Raw genomic sequence first — 12,196 nt, 5'->3', positions numbered from 1 at the left:
ACAAAACAATTCAACTGTAGGCATAGATTCCTTATGCAGAATAAATGTTCTAAATGCGATATTGCAACAATAAATGAATGAACAAACAAATATACAAATAAATGAATTGATGAACAAACAGAGAAATCAGCAATCATAGGAGCAAAGCAGTGGATTACGATTTTGTTTATTCCAACCAATGGTAAATGTTCTTAAAATCTCCAATGGACAAATAAATTAGATGAACGAGCAAACAACCAAAAGAATGTATGATTGTAGGAGCTATAGGATAAATGTTTTAAAATGAACCAACAAACAAACGAATGAACAACGGTCAAACAAATCAGAGATTGTGGGTGCAAAATAGTGGATGAAGCTGATTTATGCAGCACTAGGATAAATACTTTTAAAGTTCTGTTGCTTCAACAAACGAATACACAAATAAAAAAAATGAATGACTGAACGAACGGACAAACGAATGAATGTGGATTCTGCAAGTTGATGATAAATGTCCTGAAAGTGCTTTTGCAAAGTTGCACCGTGGCTTTTTTCCTTCCCACTGCAGCCAAAAATTATGTCCTTCTTCACTAAACAACAGAGTCATACATTATGGAAAGTATTCAGAGGGAACAGTGTGGACCGGAAAACGTTGACTTGGCAGAATGTCTTTGATATTTGCTCCCGGGACCATTTGTCTGAATACTGCAATGTACCCATCACCCTGTGAGATCCAACAACTCTACAAGACAAAAAACTCTTTAAAATGCACAGAGGGTAATCAGCACTTCACTGCCAGCCCCCACTGGCTCATTTAAATAGCGGGACTTATGAGACATCTGACACATAAATTGTTCATGTTACAGTGCCTCTGTAATTATGTGGACTGATTGCAAAACTTTTTTAAAAAGCAAAGCAGAAATTATGGTATGTTCGCAACTTGCGCTTGGAGTCTGAGGGGTCAAAGCACGTCTTCGCATTACCTGCAAAGTCTAATACGCCAATTCAAACCGGCTCACAAAGCCATTATTGCAATTACTAGCATAATGTCTGATCTACTTTGCAACTTATTCCGTCCAATGTTTGCTTAATTCAAAGAAACAAAAAAAAAAACTGTTCAGACTTACAGTCCATAAATGTTGACTGGCATTCTGTTGGGTGTGCCTTCCCAGGTTAAAACCAATAAACCGGAGTCAAACAAGCGGATAAATAAATATTTTACTAGTATTTGTGTTTTAGACATCCAAAGATCGACAGAGACTCAAATGACCTCACTTGTTACCTCAGTGACCTTCAGCGCAAAGCTTATTCACTTTTAGGAGCGTTACTTGTCATTTGCAAGTGCTTGAAGACGCGAAGGTAGCGCTGAGATACAGAGATGAATATAAACGCAATAGGAAGAAGCTAGAAGGCCATAGAATGCATATAGATTGAGCTCGAGGCCAGTATATTGGTAAAACTCTGGAGTGTCTGTGACGGTGATGGGCATCTCTGTGAGGACCAGCAGACAGTCTGACAAGCCTGGAGCTCAGGCTGGGGTTTAGAGGAGGAGCAGACAGACAGACACACACACACACACACACACAATATCCATACAAAACCTCTCTGACAGCTCCTGGAGGATGTGAATTCACACTGAAGCTGAGGTGTGAGCTCACCTTTTATGTTTGACAGGTATAAAAAAGCGAGTAAGAATGAAACCGCTATCCCTCCAACTCAGTTTTCACAATGAACTTAAGTTCTACTTTTTCTTACTATTGTAATGTACTCATCTCAATACTTAGGTTTTGTGTTTAGGTACACATATTCCTGAATTCCAGTGTGACAGAGAAACATTTTGATTTGGAGTCATAAAGGCCCTGTTTAAATCTCCTAGTAACATGCATATATGTTTTCTGTAAACACTTGAGATTGAGCTAAATAAAATCAGTAAATAAACAAGTACATATTTTATTAAAGTGTTACTTAAAAGTATTGTTTTTTTTAGCCGTCTGTGTCGTCAAGTGCATTTATTTGTACTGAATGTGCACTTGTAGTGTACTTCAAACCTTGAAAGTATATTTTTAAAAATCTGTACTTGCAGATAATATAAAATCAATGTAATAAAATGGCTATGCGTCATGGTTATGTTTCTTTTTGAAGTACATTTTATATAAGTGCCATTGACTAACTTAAAGCACATGCAAAGTACTTGATTATAATTTTATGTTCAGGACTTTTATGCTACAAATGCAAAATGGTCACGTATGTTCCTGGCTGCCACCGAATGTGCTTTTCATAATCTAATCCCAAAACGCTGACCACCTGTGGTCTGATCACCTGACATGGATATTAATACCAAGTGTAAAAGAGGTCAAAAAGTTAGTGATCGGTTCTGAAGTGTAAGAGAGAACATACAGACAGATTTATAGAGATGCAGCTGAAGAGAGATGGAGTACAACCTGCAATTTTTGTGCTTTGATCTCCTCCACCATAATGGCCAAGCACTTAGTGAAGTCTGTCAGATCTTGGTCTGGCGTTTCCATTAGCTTGCAGTTCTAGAGCAAAAAAAGTAAAAGGGTTCAAGTTTTTATGGATGTACACTAACATTCAAAAGTTTGGGGTCAGTAAGGTTTTATTTCAGATAAAAAAATACTTTCATTCAGCAAGGACCAATGAAATTGATCAAATGTGTTAAGACATTTACACAAAAATCATGTGACAAAAGATTTATATGTCAAATCCTTTTTTTCCCCCCTTTTCATTCAACGCAGAAGCCTGGCTTCCAGAAAAAAATATTAAGAATTGTTTATAAAGAGTGAATTCAGTTTATCTGGGATATTTTCCCAGTCATCTTTCTCAATGGCAAAAAGATTGATTATTATATGAACATTAAGAAGTGTTTATAGTTGATAATAACAAGAAATAAAGGCTTTGCTATCACAGGAATAAATTACAAATATAAATATGTTACAAATATGAACATAACTTTAACAGTTATTTAAATTGCAGTAATATTTCAGAATATTCATGTTTTAACTCTATTTTTAAGCACATAAAAGCAGCTTTGATGAACATTAAGCATTAAAAAAGAAATATAAAAACATGTCATTGCCCCCTAACCATTAGAAAGGTATGAATATAAGAGCTGTAATTAGTCATAAACTTTATAGCAGAAAAAACAAACAAACATTTTTTATGCCTGAAAGTGCCACAACTGTTTAGCAAAATTGCTCCTAATAAATCTTTTTTGTTGATGATCAATATTTATTTTTTGTTTCATATGGGTCGATCTCCGCCCAAAAACGTATCCTTTTGTTTTGGAAGAAAAAACAAAAAAAGTGACAACACATCTGGAAAGAATCCGGCATACCCTAACAGACAAGATTTTGTTATGTGATAAAAAATTAGTTCCCCTTTTATTTCCTTTTTACAAACCTGTGATTAATATTTTTATTATGCCTTAGTACCTACTTCTACCACTGGATAGCAATTATGGGTCAAGCTTTTTTTATGACTCTAGTTTATTTAAATTTTTCTTTTTTTTATTTGTTAAAATGTAGATTTTATTGATATGTTCATATTTAAAAAAGTGTAATTAACCGCTAAAATTCCTAATAATAAAAAATATAAAATTTTTGATATATTGAAATATGTTAAAAGAGTTTGATGCGACTGGCAGCCTTTTTTTAACTGTTAAAAAAGTTTCGAAACTTGATGTAGAGGCTTTGTTCTCCGAACAAGCACGTTTTCGCTTTGTGTTTTGTAAATGGCATCTCGTTTGATGTCAGGAGGGCAGAGGTGAACGTTGCTCGTTCTCAGTCTCAGTTCCCTCCATATACATGACCGTCGCAGGTGACTTCTCAATCGCAGCAGGTATCCCCAAAATCCCGCACCCAAACGTCAGCCGAGAAGCTTGTTTCTGTTGCGGCTTGATCTTTTCTTTATCCTCCACAGAGCATCACTCCGGTTTTATTCCTTTTCAAACCCATTTAAATTCAAGCGTCATGCTCTGTCAAACTTCGCTTCCCCCAAAAGCCGCGTGCACCGGCTTAGGAATGACATAAAAATGCATGTATGCAGGATTATAACAATGCAAATAACCTCTGGTACTCATTACTTAGCAGATGGTTTTCATTCAAACTGACGTACAGTACACTAATTTCATAGACGGTCCCGCAGGAGAGGAGTGCGGTTAAGTGCTTTGCTCAAGGGCACAGTAGAGGCCTCTCTGTAACACTTCACAGGTTCACCAGCTTTGTTAAGAGCTTTAGCCACTAGACTGATATCACACCACGCTGCACCTTTCCAGAATGACAGGAAGTCAGTGGCGTGAATCTGTGAAATCTACATGACTTGAGGAAGTGAGTGGCTGGGGGGGTAGGAGGATACTGCTGAAAAGGACAAAATGTGAATCTCAATCAGAAAGTGTGTCAGCCCAAGTTTGTTTGCAAAGAGCTTGCATTAATATTTAACTTATATTTACATCCGGACCCGAGAGCAAAATTGTTTGTCGTACCAACGTCCAAAAAGTGCTAAAAATCAAACATGGAAACTCATTAATATTATAATGAACTTTACAGGTCAAATATTATGCAAAGACGTGATAAATATGAAAACTGACAATGCTAGTTTCTGAATGTCTATTTAATTTTAATTTCTGTAGGACAGGGGTTTTCAAGCTTTTCAATGTCAAGGACCTCTAAATGTGGAGCTTAAATATGATGCTCCCAAATATGATGCCTAGATTGTAATTAAAAAGGAGACAAACAAGTTATGGATATGTTTGAAGAAACTGTCAATCTAAATCGCGGTTAATTTCATGATTTCCAACCAGTCTTACGATAGCAGACTAAAATAATAATATCACTTTATTAATGTGACATTTTCATGATTTCTTAAAAAATGTTTTTTTATTGAATATATTAATGTATCACATTAACTCAAAATCCATTTAAAAAAGTGAAAAAAGGTTTTTAATGTTTTTTAAAGAAGTCTCTTAAGTGCTCATTAAGGCTGCATTTATTTGATCAGAAAACAGAGAAAATCACTAATATTGTAAAATATTACTTTCATTTAAAATAACAGTTTCATTAGTTTTATTGCATTTCGAATTTAAGCAACCACACAAGCAAAGGATTGTCAGATTGCCCCATGACCTTTAACTTAATCATTTTGGTCGAAGAATACACCTCAAAACAGTTCTATACTCTAGCAATACAGATACGCTGGTTAAAAAGAGGGAAAATGAAAGAATGTGCAAACATATGGACATAAAAGAAAGTAAGAGAGACATCACAAGAGAGTCCCGGAGAGAGCAAGCTTACCTTTTGTGTGTAAAATGCCTTGACCTCTGGCAGGATTGAATCAAAGTCTCCATTTATGTAGTCTGGGAGAAATCTTCATGGAAAGAGAGAGAAACCGATGAGAGACAGAGAGAGAGCGGGAGGTGAGGGCGATGGGTAAAAAGAGCACAATTTGTGAAGCCATCAGATCCTTTATTCATGTGAAATGAAGGTGCGTCTCTGACACGGGCCATGGAAAGCTTCAGTGACAGGACCCCACCAGAGCCATTCAACGCCTGCCAGTCACAGCACTATCTGTCCCCAGTCATGACAAAAGCGACACAGACAGCCTCTTGACACAGTGTGGAGTCGAGAGAATTGATGCGGGCTGCTCCACCGCCGTATACCTCACACCAAACTTTTGCAACATAGATTTACGATATATATGGAGGCAATGACAAGATTTTCTTCGCTTAGATGGGCAGAGTATTCATTTTGAGAAAGGCAGATCATGTCGCGACTTCTTTCGTTTTATTCCCTGAGAGCAGAAAGGCGGCGTGGGTATCGGTAGGCATTAAAGCATAAAGACTTGATGTTACGATTTCACGCTCTGCTGGGCGGTGCATGTAGCCGCTGAATGAGCTGAGATGTGCCGCCGAGCTGGTTTAAGAGTAACACTGCGGCGGATTACAGGAGCACTATCTTCATCTCACGGCTGAATCCGAGGCCCGATGAAGAGGAGAACGCGGGGCGTGCAAATACAGCTGTGTAACAAACGGGGAATAAAGCCAATTCAACGGCACTAAACTTACTAAGTTTGCTAAGACAATTAACACATTTTAGCAGATTTTCCATTTTAATATTCATTGTTCTTTTTTTCATTCATGAAAATGGAAATAGAATTCTGCTGATTCTCCAAATGACGAAATCAAACAAACTTCGAAACAATTCAACGTAAGTGGAATGCAGTTCTTCAAAGAATAATACTAAGTAAACATTTTTGCACTTTTTGAACTCTGTTTGATTCATCTTAAAAGAACCGACTTGCAAGAGTCATTATAGTTCAGGAATCAGACTACAATGGTCATACTGTTATGTTTTTGATTCACTAAAAATGATTGACTCACATGCGGGAATCGGACTACACTGGTTGCGCAGCATCTATAATAATAGACTCTTATGAACAATCACGAATCATTCTTTTGGGAATCAGATTACACTGATCTTGCCATGTGTGTGTTGATTCACTACTGAGAACAGATTTGTAGACTCATTCATTCGGGAATTATAGTACGTTGGTCTGACTCACAAGTACAGTTCATCTGGGAATTGAACTACACTGCTTGTGCACTATTCGTTCAGTTCACCAAAAAGAACACACACAAGAGTAACTTGTTCAGGAATGTTCCTTTTTTGATTCACTTAAAAAAATCTGACTCGCAAGAGTCATTTGTTTAGGAATTGAACTACACTGGTTGTAATGTTTCTGTTTGATGCACTTAAAAGCACTGACTCTTAAGAGTCATTCGTTTGGGAATCAGAGTACACTGCTCACACTGTATATACATCAAATAGGTGGAAAAGAGACAGAAACTAGATATTGGTCATGCTCTGTGCATCTGATTCACTGAAAAGAAGAGTCGCTTTGTGGAGTCATTCAGTCGGAAATTTGAATACACTGGTTGCACTGACAGTGTCTGTTTGACTCACAAGAGTCACTTGTTCGGAAACCAGAGTACACTAGTCATGTACATTGAACAAATTACAACAAATTGAACACATTTTTTAAATCTATTTAAAAGAATGCACTGTTGTGCCGTCACTAAATAATAAGATCACTGAATTCTGTTAAACTATTTTAGTACTATATTTTGTCTGTAACAGTGTAAAAACGAACATGGGAAAAACATAAATATAAATGTGTAAAGTAAATCCACAATTGATTAAGCATATGGTTATATAATTTGTGCCCTATGGATCATCTAGAACGCTTCTGACTTTGATCCAGGGATCAATGTGTGAGAAAAAGCAATTCAAAGCAACAAACGGTTTTAAAGTTCCCGTTGTGTCCTCTCCAACAAACTCCCAGTTAAACAGCAAAGCATAAATAACCCTCGGCAGTGACAGTTCTGTGGCCACATTAAGGTGAAGCTAAATGAAACCTTTCCTTTTGACATTTTATCAGCAAAACAGCTCCTTTCCACCGCAGAGCTCAAATTGGAGGCAAAATACACCTCTTTTACATTCAAATTAAAGTGTCACTTAAAGTTAATCGTAATGCAGGGACTATACGTCGTTGGAAAAGAACTCGATTTGGACAGGCACTGTGAAAATTAGAATTAAGAATTGAAGTAATTCCAGAAGGTCAAGGCGAAAGCCAATGGGAGAACCTGAGACCAGACACCCTGTCGCATCGGATGCTTCATTCATTTTGTCACAGCCCAAAGAGGCAAGACAGACAGACGAGATCACAGTTATCGCTCCGGCTTTCTTGTTTTTTTTCCCCGTGTTACACACTCTAAAATAACATCAATGAGAATGTGGGGAGGTGAAAATTGGGCTCCCAAGTGACATTCAAGAACAAAACTACATGCTAATCTTTAAACGCTTTGTATTTTGCAGCCTGTCTTTGCTAATAAACGATGTGACTGTTCATCGACAGGGGAGCTTCATATTGGCTTCATTTCGCTCAGCACAAATTTCGCTCTATTTTTTTTTACGTCAATAAGCCCACTCAGGACTTAAATAACAGATCGCCTGCTTTATGCCTGGCAGTTTCACACACCCCTCAGAATATCAAGAGACCTCTTCAGCTGTTGCTTCATTACAGACAGTCTGGTGAAATCATAAAGCCGCCCCTCCTGAGTGGATCATCTGAACAGACGATCAGCTTTTGATTATGCCTCAGAGTTCATTTTTGACTCCTTCATAATCAGCAAAGGTCACACAAGTACTTCAGAATCACTACACCCGCACAACGCGTACCGAGCTGGAGTACTGTACATTACTGCTTCCGAATACCCATACTTTACTTTCCTGCTACATACGCATAGTTGCGGTAATGATGACACGAGTCCCTGATTATATAATGTTAACAAATGCACATATCATTTTTTTTTAAAAAGCTTTATTACTTTAAACGTGGATAGACTAGCCAATCATAACAGAAGTCATTTGAAAAACGATTTAACTGTAGTAGTTCTGTAGTAGTAAATTACAGCTGCAAAAAGCCTAAATTGCAAACATTGAAAGTGAACTATGAGAGGATAATCAAATGCTATAAAAGTGCACAGTATGGCTGCTTTTAGATATGGTGTGAAATAATAAATTACTGTCTGAAAAGACTTCACACCTTTAACATTTTTTGTATAAATAGACATGTTATGATGAAATTGCATCATTCTAATTCTTATTTTTTATTAAGATTCACTTTGAATATAATAATGTTTAAGTGTCTAATTAATATAGAAGTCTCTTATGCTCACCCAGGTTGCATTTATTTGTTTTAAATCACTTTAATAATTTAAAATGGCCATGTTCTATTTGACAAATATATCTAAATCTAAATTGTATTTCAACAGGCATAACTCCAGTGTCACATAATCTATATCTTTCTATCTACAAATTTATATATTAGTGCTGTCAAACAATTAACAGTGACTAAGTGTATCCAAAATATACGTTTTTGCTTATATAACGTGTGTATTGTGTTTATTTATTATGCTCATATAACTGCACACACATGCATGATTCTTTGATGAATAGAAAGTACAAAAAGAATATTTAGAACCATGTAGATGATCGATTTAATGAATTCTTTCGAATAAAAAAAGTCTTACTGACTTTTGAACAGTAATATAATATAATTACGAATGCCGAATCTGAACATTGGAAGATTACCCAGAGAGCAATCAGTGTTGATAAATCTAGGCGGTCTGAGACTAAACCTGTTCTATAATAACGGTCGATACCATCTGCAAATGGCAGAATAAAGCATAGTATGTTTCATGAGCTCCAAGCAATAGCGTGTTCACTGCTTCAGTTCAAATAAAGCTGAGCTTTCTAAACTAATCAAAGTGCTGGGAAAGGTCAATGCAGTAATTACATTTAAAGCACTGTGAGATAATAACAGGATATGTCTTGATCTGGGCACCAGCTCCTCTGAAGATTTCTCTCCCTGTCAGCTCCTGTTTGCACAGGAAGATTAAAAATGAATAATCACTGTGGATGCATGTAATTAGGCAAGGCCAGAGGTCTGCCAGACATATGAAATGTGTTCCGGTCTTGCATCAAAAAGACTTCTGGGAATGTGCAGTCGCTGGTCTAAACCAATCAGCTTTTGTTCACAAATGAGTCTAAAACAACATCCAGATGCCACAATGTGCAGCCTGATTTGCAAGTATCATTAGATACACATTGTAGGTTTTTGTCAATTCAACAATTTTCAATTAAAGGGATGGTTCGCACAAAAACTAAAATTCTGTCATCATTTATGCACGCTCATGTCAAGATGATGAAATCAAATGATGACTGAAATGATCAAGCTTTAAAAAGACAAAGAAAAATCATAAAAGTACCTAATTAGTGTTTCAAATGCGTATTAATGAATCACTGAGCGTGTTTTATGAACCAAATCAACAGATTCATTAAAAACCATTTTTATGGACTTAAGATGCTTGAGAATTATTCAGTGTTGCGAACTAAATCAAGTAATTAATAGATTTAAATGACTCTGAGAATTCCTTTGAACTGAATCAAAAAAATCAGCTAAAAATATTCCAATTGTTCAGATTTGCTTTGAGAGATCAACCGATTCATTACAAACATCTGAATCCTGCAAAAACGGATCTGAATCGAATAGTTCGAAAGTAATGAAATATTAGTTTGAAGACTGAATAAAGCAATTCATTAATAAGATACAAAACATTCAGAGACTGACCAAATCATTTGACAAATTTTTAAGGCCACTTTCTTGAGCTGAAGCAACTGATTCATTCAAAAGATTCAGATCAGCATTTGATCAATCGAATCATTAAACAGATATGAATTATTTACAAGTAGATGACAGAAATGTTATTTTGGCCTAAACAATCCCCTTTAATTCCATCAAAATATAAATTCCCCTCCATTTCATCTAAGAAGAACCAAAAAAACCCCCCACTGCATCTGTTGATGATATTCATTTCCAAATATGGAATATTTTGCTTGTTGCTCAGACCCAATTAATTTCCAGCGAGTAGATATTCCCTAATGACACCGCATATGGCTAACTGTCTGGAGAAGGCTTCCATACTCTTCTGGCAGCTCTGAATAAAATCTACAGATGACAACAAAAGCATACGGAGTAAAGCAATGACAGGTACAAGAGAATTGATGGATGTGACATGGAACAGGGCCTGCTGTATGTGTGCATTCAAAAGATATTGTTTATTTTTTGGAACGTCCTTTGAGGTGTCTTTGGCAGTGCTGCTGCAAGCTGATAAGCTCAAAACAACAAGCTTCTGACGATCGCAGTCGAAACATACTTTACCGGCAGAGCGTTGAATGGATCATTAGCTCCCTACGAAGACATTCTCACTCTCTTAAATATGCCTGCCGTCACAATAAACCAGCTGTTTTGAAGCAGCAGCTCAGTCTATTGTACGTGGCTTAATATGTGTGTATATATATATATATATATATATATATATATATAATTTTCTAGTTTACTGTGTTTTCAATCCTATTTAAATCCATAAAATGTGTTTTTACTGGCTCAAGCTTCCTAACAACAATACGATGCTTATTCGTTTCAGATATAAACAGTTTTCAACTTTTATTAACCATCATTTTGTTACCGTAAAAGCCTAATTTTTTTTATTGTGTTAATCTGAATCAATGCAATAATGAAGATAATAATCTTTATTATGCCATTTGTCATTTGTTTTAAAGTTCCTAATGTTAATTAATTAAAGGCACAGTTCACCCAAAAAGAAGACATTTTATTGAATGCTGGTAACAAAACTATGGAAGTCAATGGGTACCAGCGACCGTTTGGTTACCAACATTCCTCAAAATATTTGTTTTTATAATGAAAGAAACTCTTACAGGTTAAGGGCAACTTGAGCGTAAGTAAATGATTTGTGAATTTATAATACAAGTGAATGGGGCCAATCTGTTAACAATAAAATGATTAATGTTTCAAAAGTATAAATAAACAATATGCATATCAACATGATTTTATTGTAAAAAACAAACAAACAAACACTAGGCTTCTTCTCAGTACAATCAATTTTTGTGCTCCTTTGTTGCCAGGAAAACATAATGCCAAAACTTTAAAAACAACAATTATAAGTCTCATATAAGTGTTCTCAAATCCCCCAAACTGGTCCCATTCGCTACAGTTAATGCACATTGTAATCTCTATTTTTGCTTTTGCTAATTAAACAAGGGATGAGTGAAAATCATCATCATCATAATTATTATTATTATTGCTCATACATTATACCACATGCTGTCAGTTGATCTTAAGCTGTATTAAACCTGGAATATTCCTTTAACAAAAGACAAACATTGTCTCAAAATTCAAGAGCTATATCTATATTGGTACATCAGTCTATACAACTAATATGCTATATACCTTTTTTCATTCTTTTGTGGACCTTAAAAACTATGTTTAGGAACCCAAATAACAACATAGGAATTCAGAATACCACAAGGCTGTGCAAATAATGGTAGCATTTTCATTTTAAAATAAACAAATACACAAGTATGTGTTAAGTCCTATCGCTCAGTTGTGATTTGGTCCATGGAGAGTCTGAGAGTCAGCGTTATTTTTAGGTTGTAGAACAAAAAGGCACCCAAACAAAAGAAAACAATTGTAAACCGCTCCGGAGTGGAGAGAACTACCCAATTTAGAGGCCTGGAGATGAATCTGGCCTGTCAGGCACTGACAAAAGGTGATGGATTAGGAGTTA

The 12,196-nt window shown here is 36.0% G+C and overlaps 1 protein-coding gene across 4 annotated transcripts in view; it reads right to left on the bottom strand.

Moving 5' to 3' along the window:
• Nucleotides 1-12,196, bottom strand: part of tpk1 (thiamin pyrophosphokinase 1) — a 52,297-nt gene that overhangs the window by 24,055 nt on the left and 16,046 nt on the right. For all 4 annotated transcript variants that reach the window (XM_043226416.1, XM_043226419.1, XM_043226418.1 and 1 more), the window contains exons 5-6: nt 5,283-5,355; nt 2,418-2,513 (exon numbers count right to left, since the gene is read on the bottom strand). In XM_043226416.1, the coding sequence (XP_043082351.1) occupies nt 2,418-2,513; nt 5,283-5,355 (169 nt within the window). The remainder of the gene's footprint in view (nt 1-2,417; nt 2,514-5,282; nt 5,356-12,196) is intronic.

Source organism: Puntigrus tetrazona, chromosome 24 (genome assembly GCF_018831695.1).
Source record: "Puntigrus tetrazona isolate hp1 chromosome 24, ASM1883169v1, whole genome shotgun sequence".
Taxonomy (NCBI): Eukaryota; Metazoa; Chordata; class Actinopteri; order Cypriniformes; family Cyprinidae; genus Puntigrus; species Puntigrus tetrazona.
This window is presented reverse-complemented; position numbering and strand designations above follow the sequence as displayed.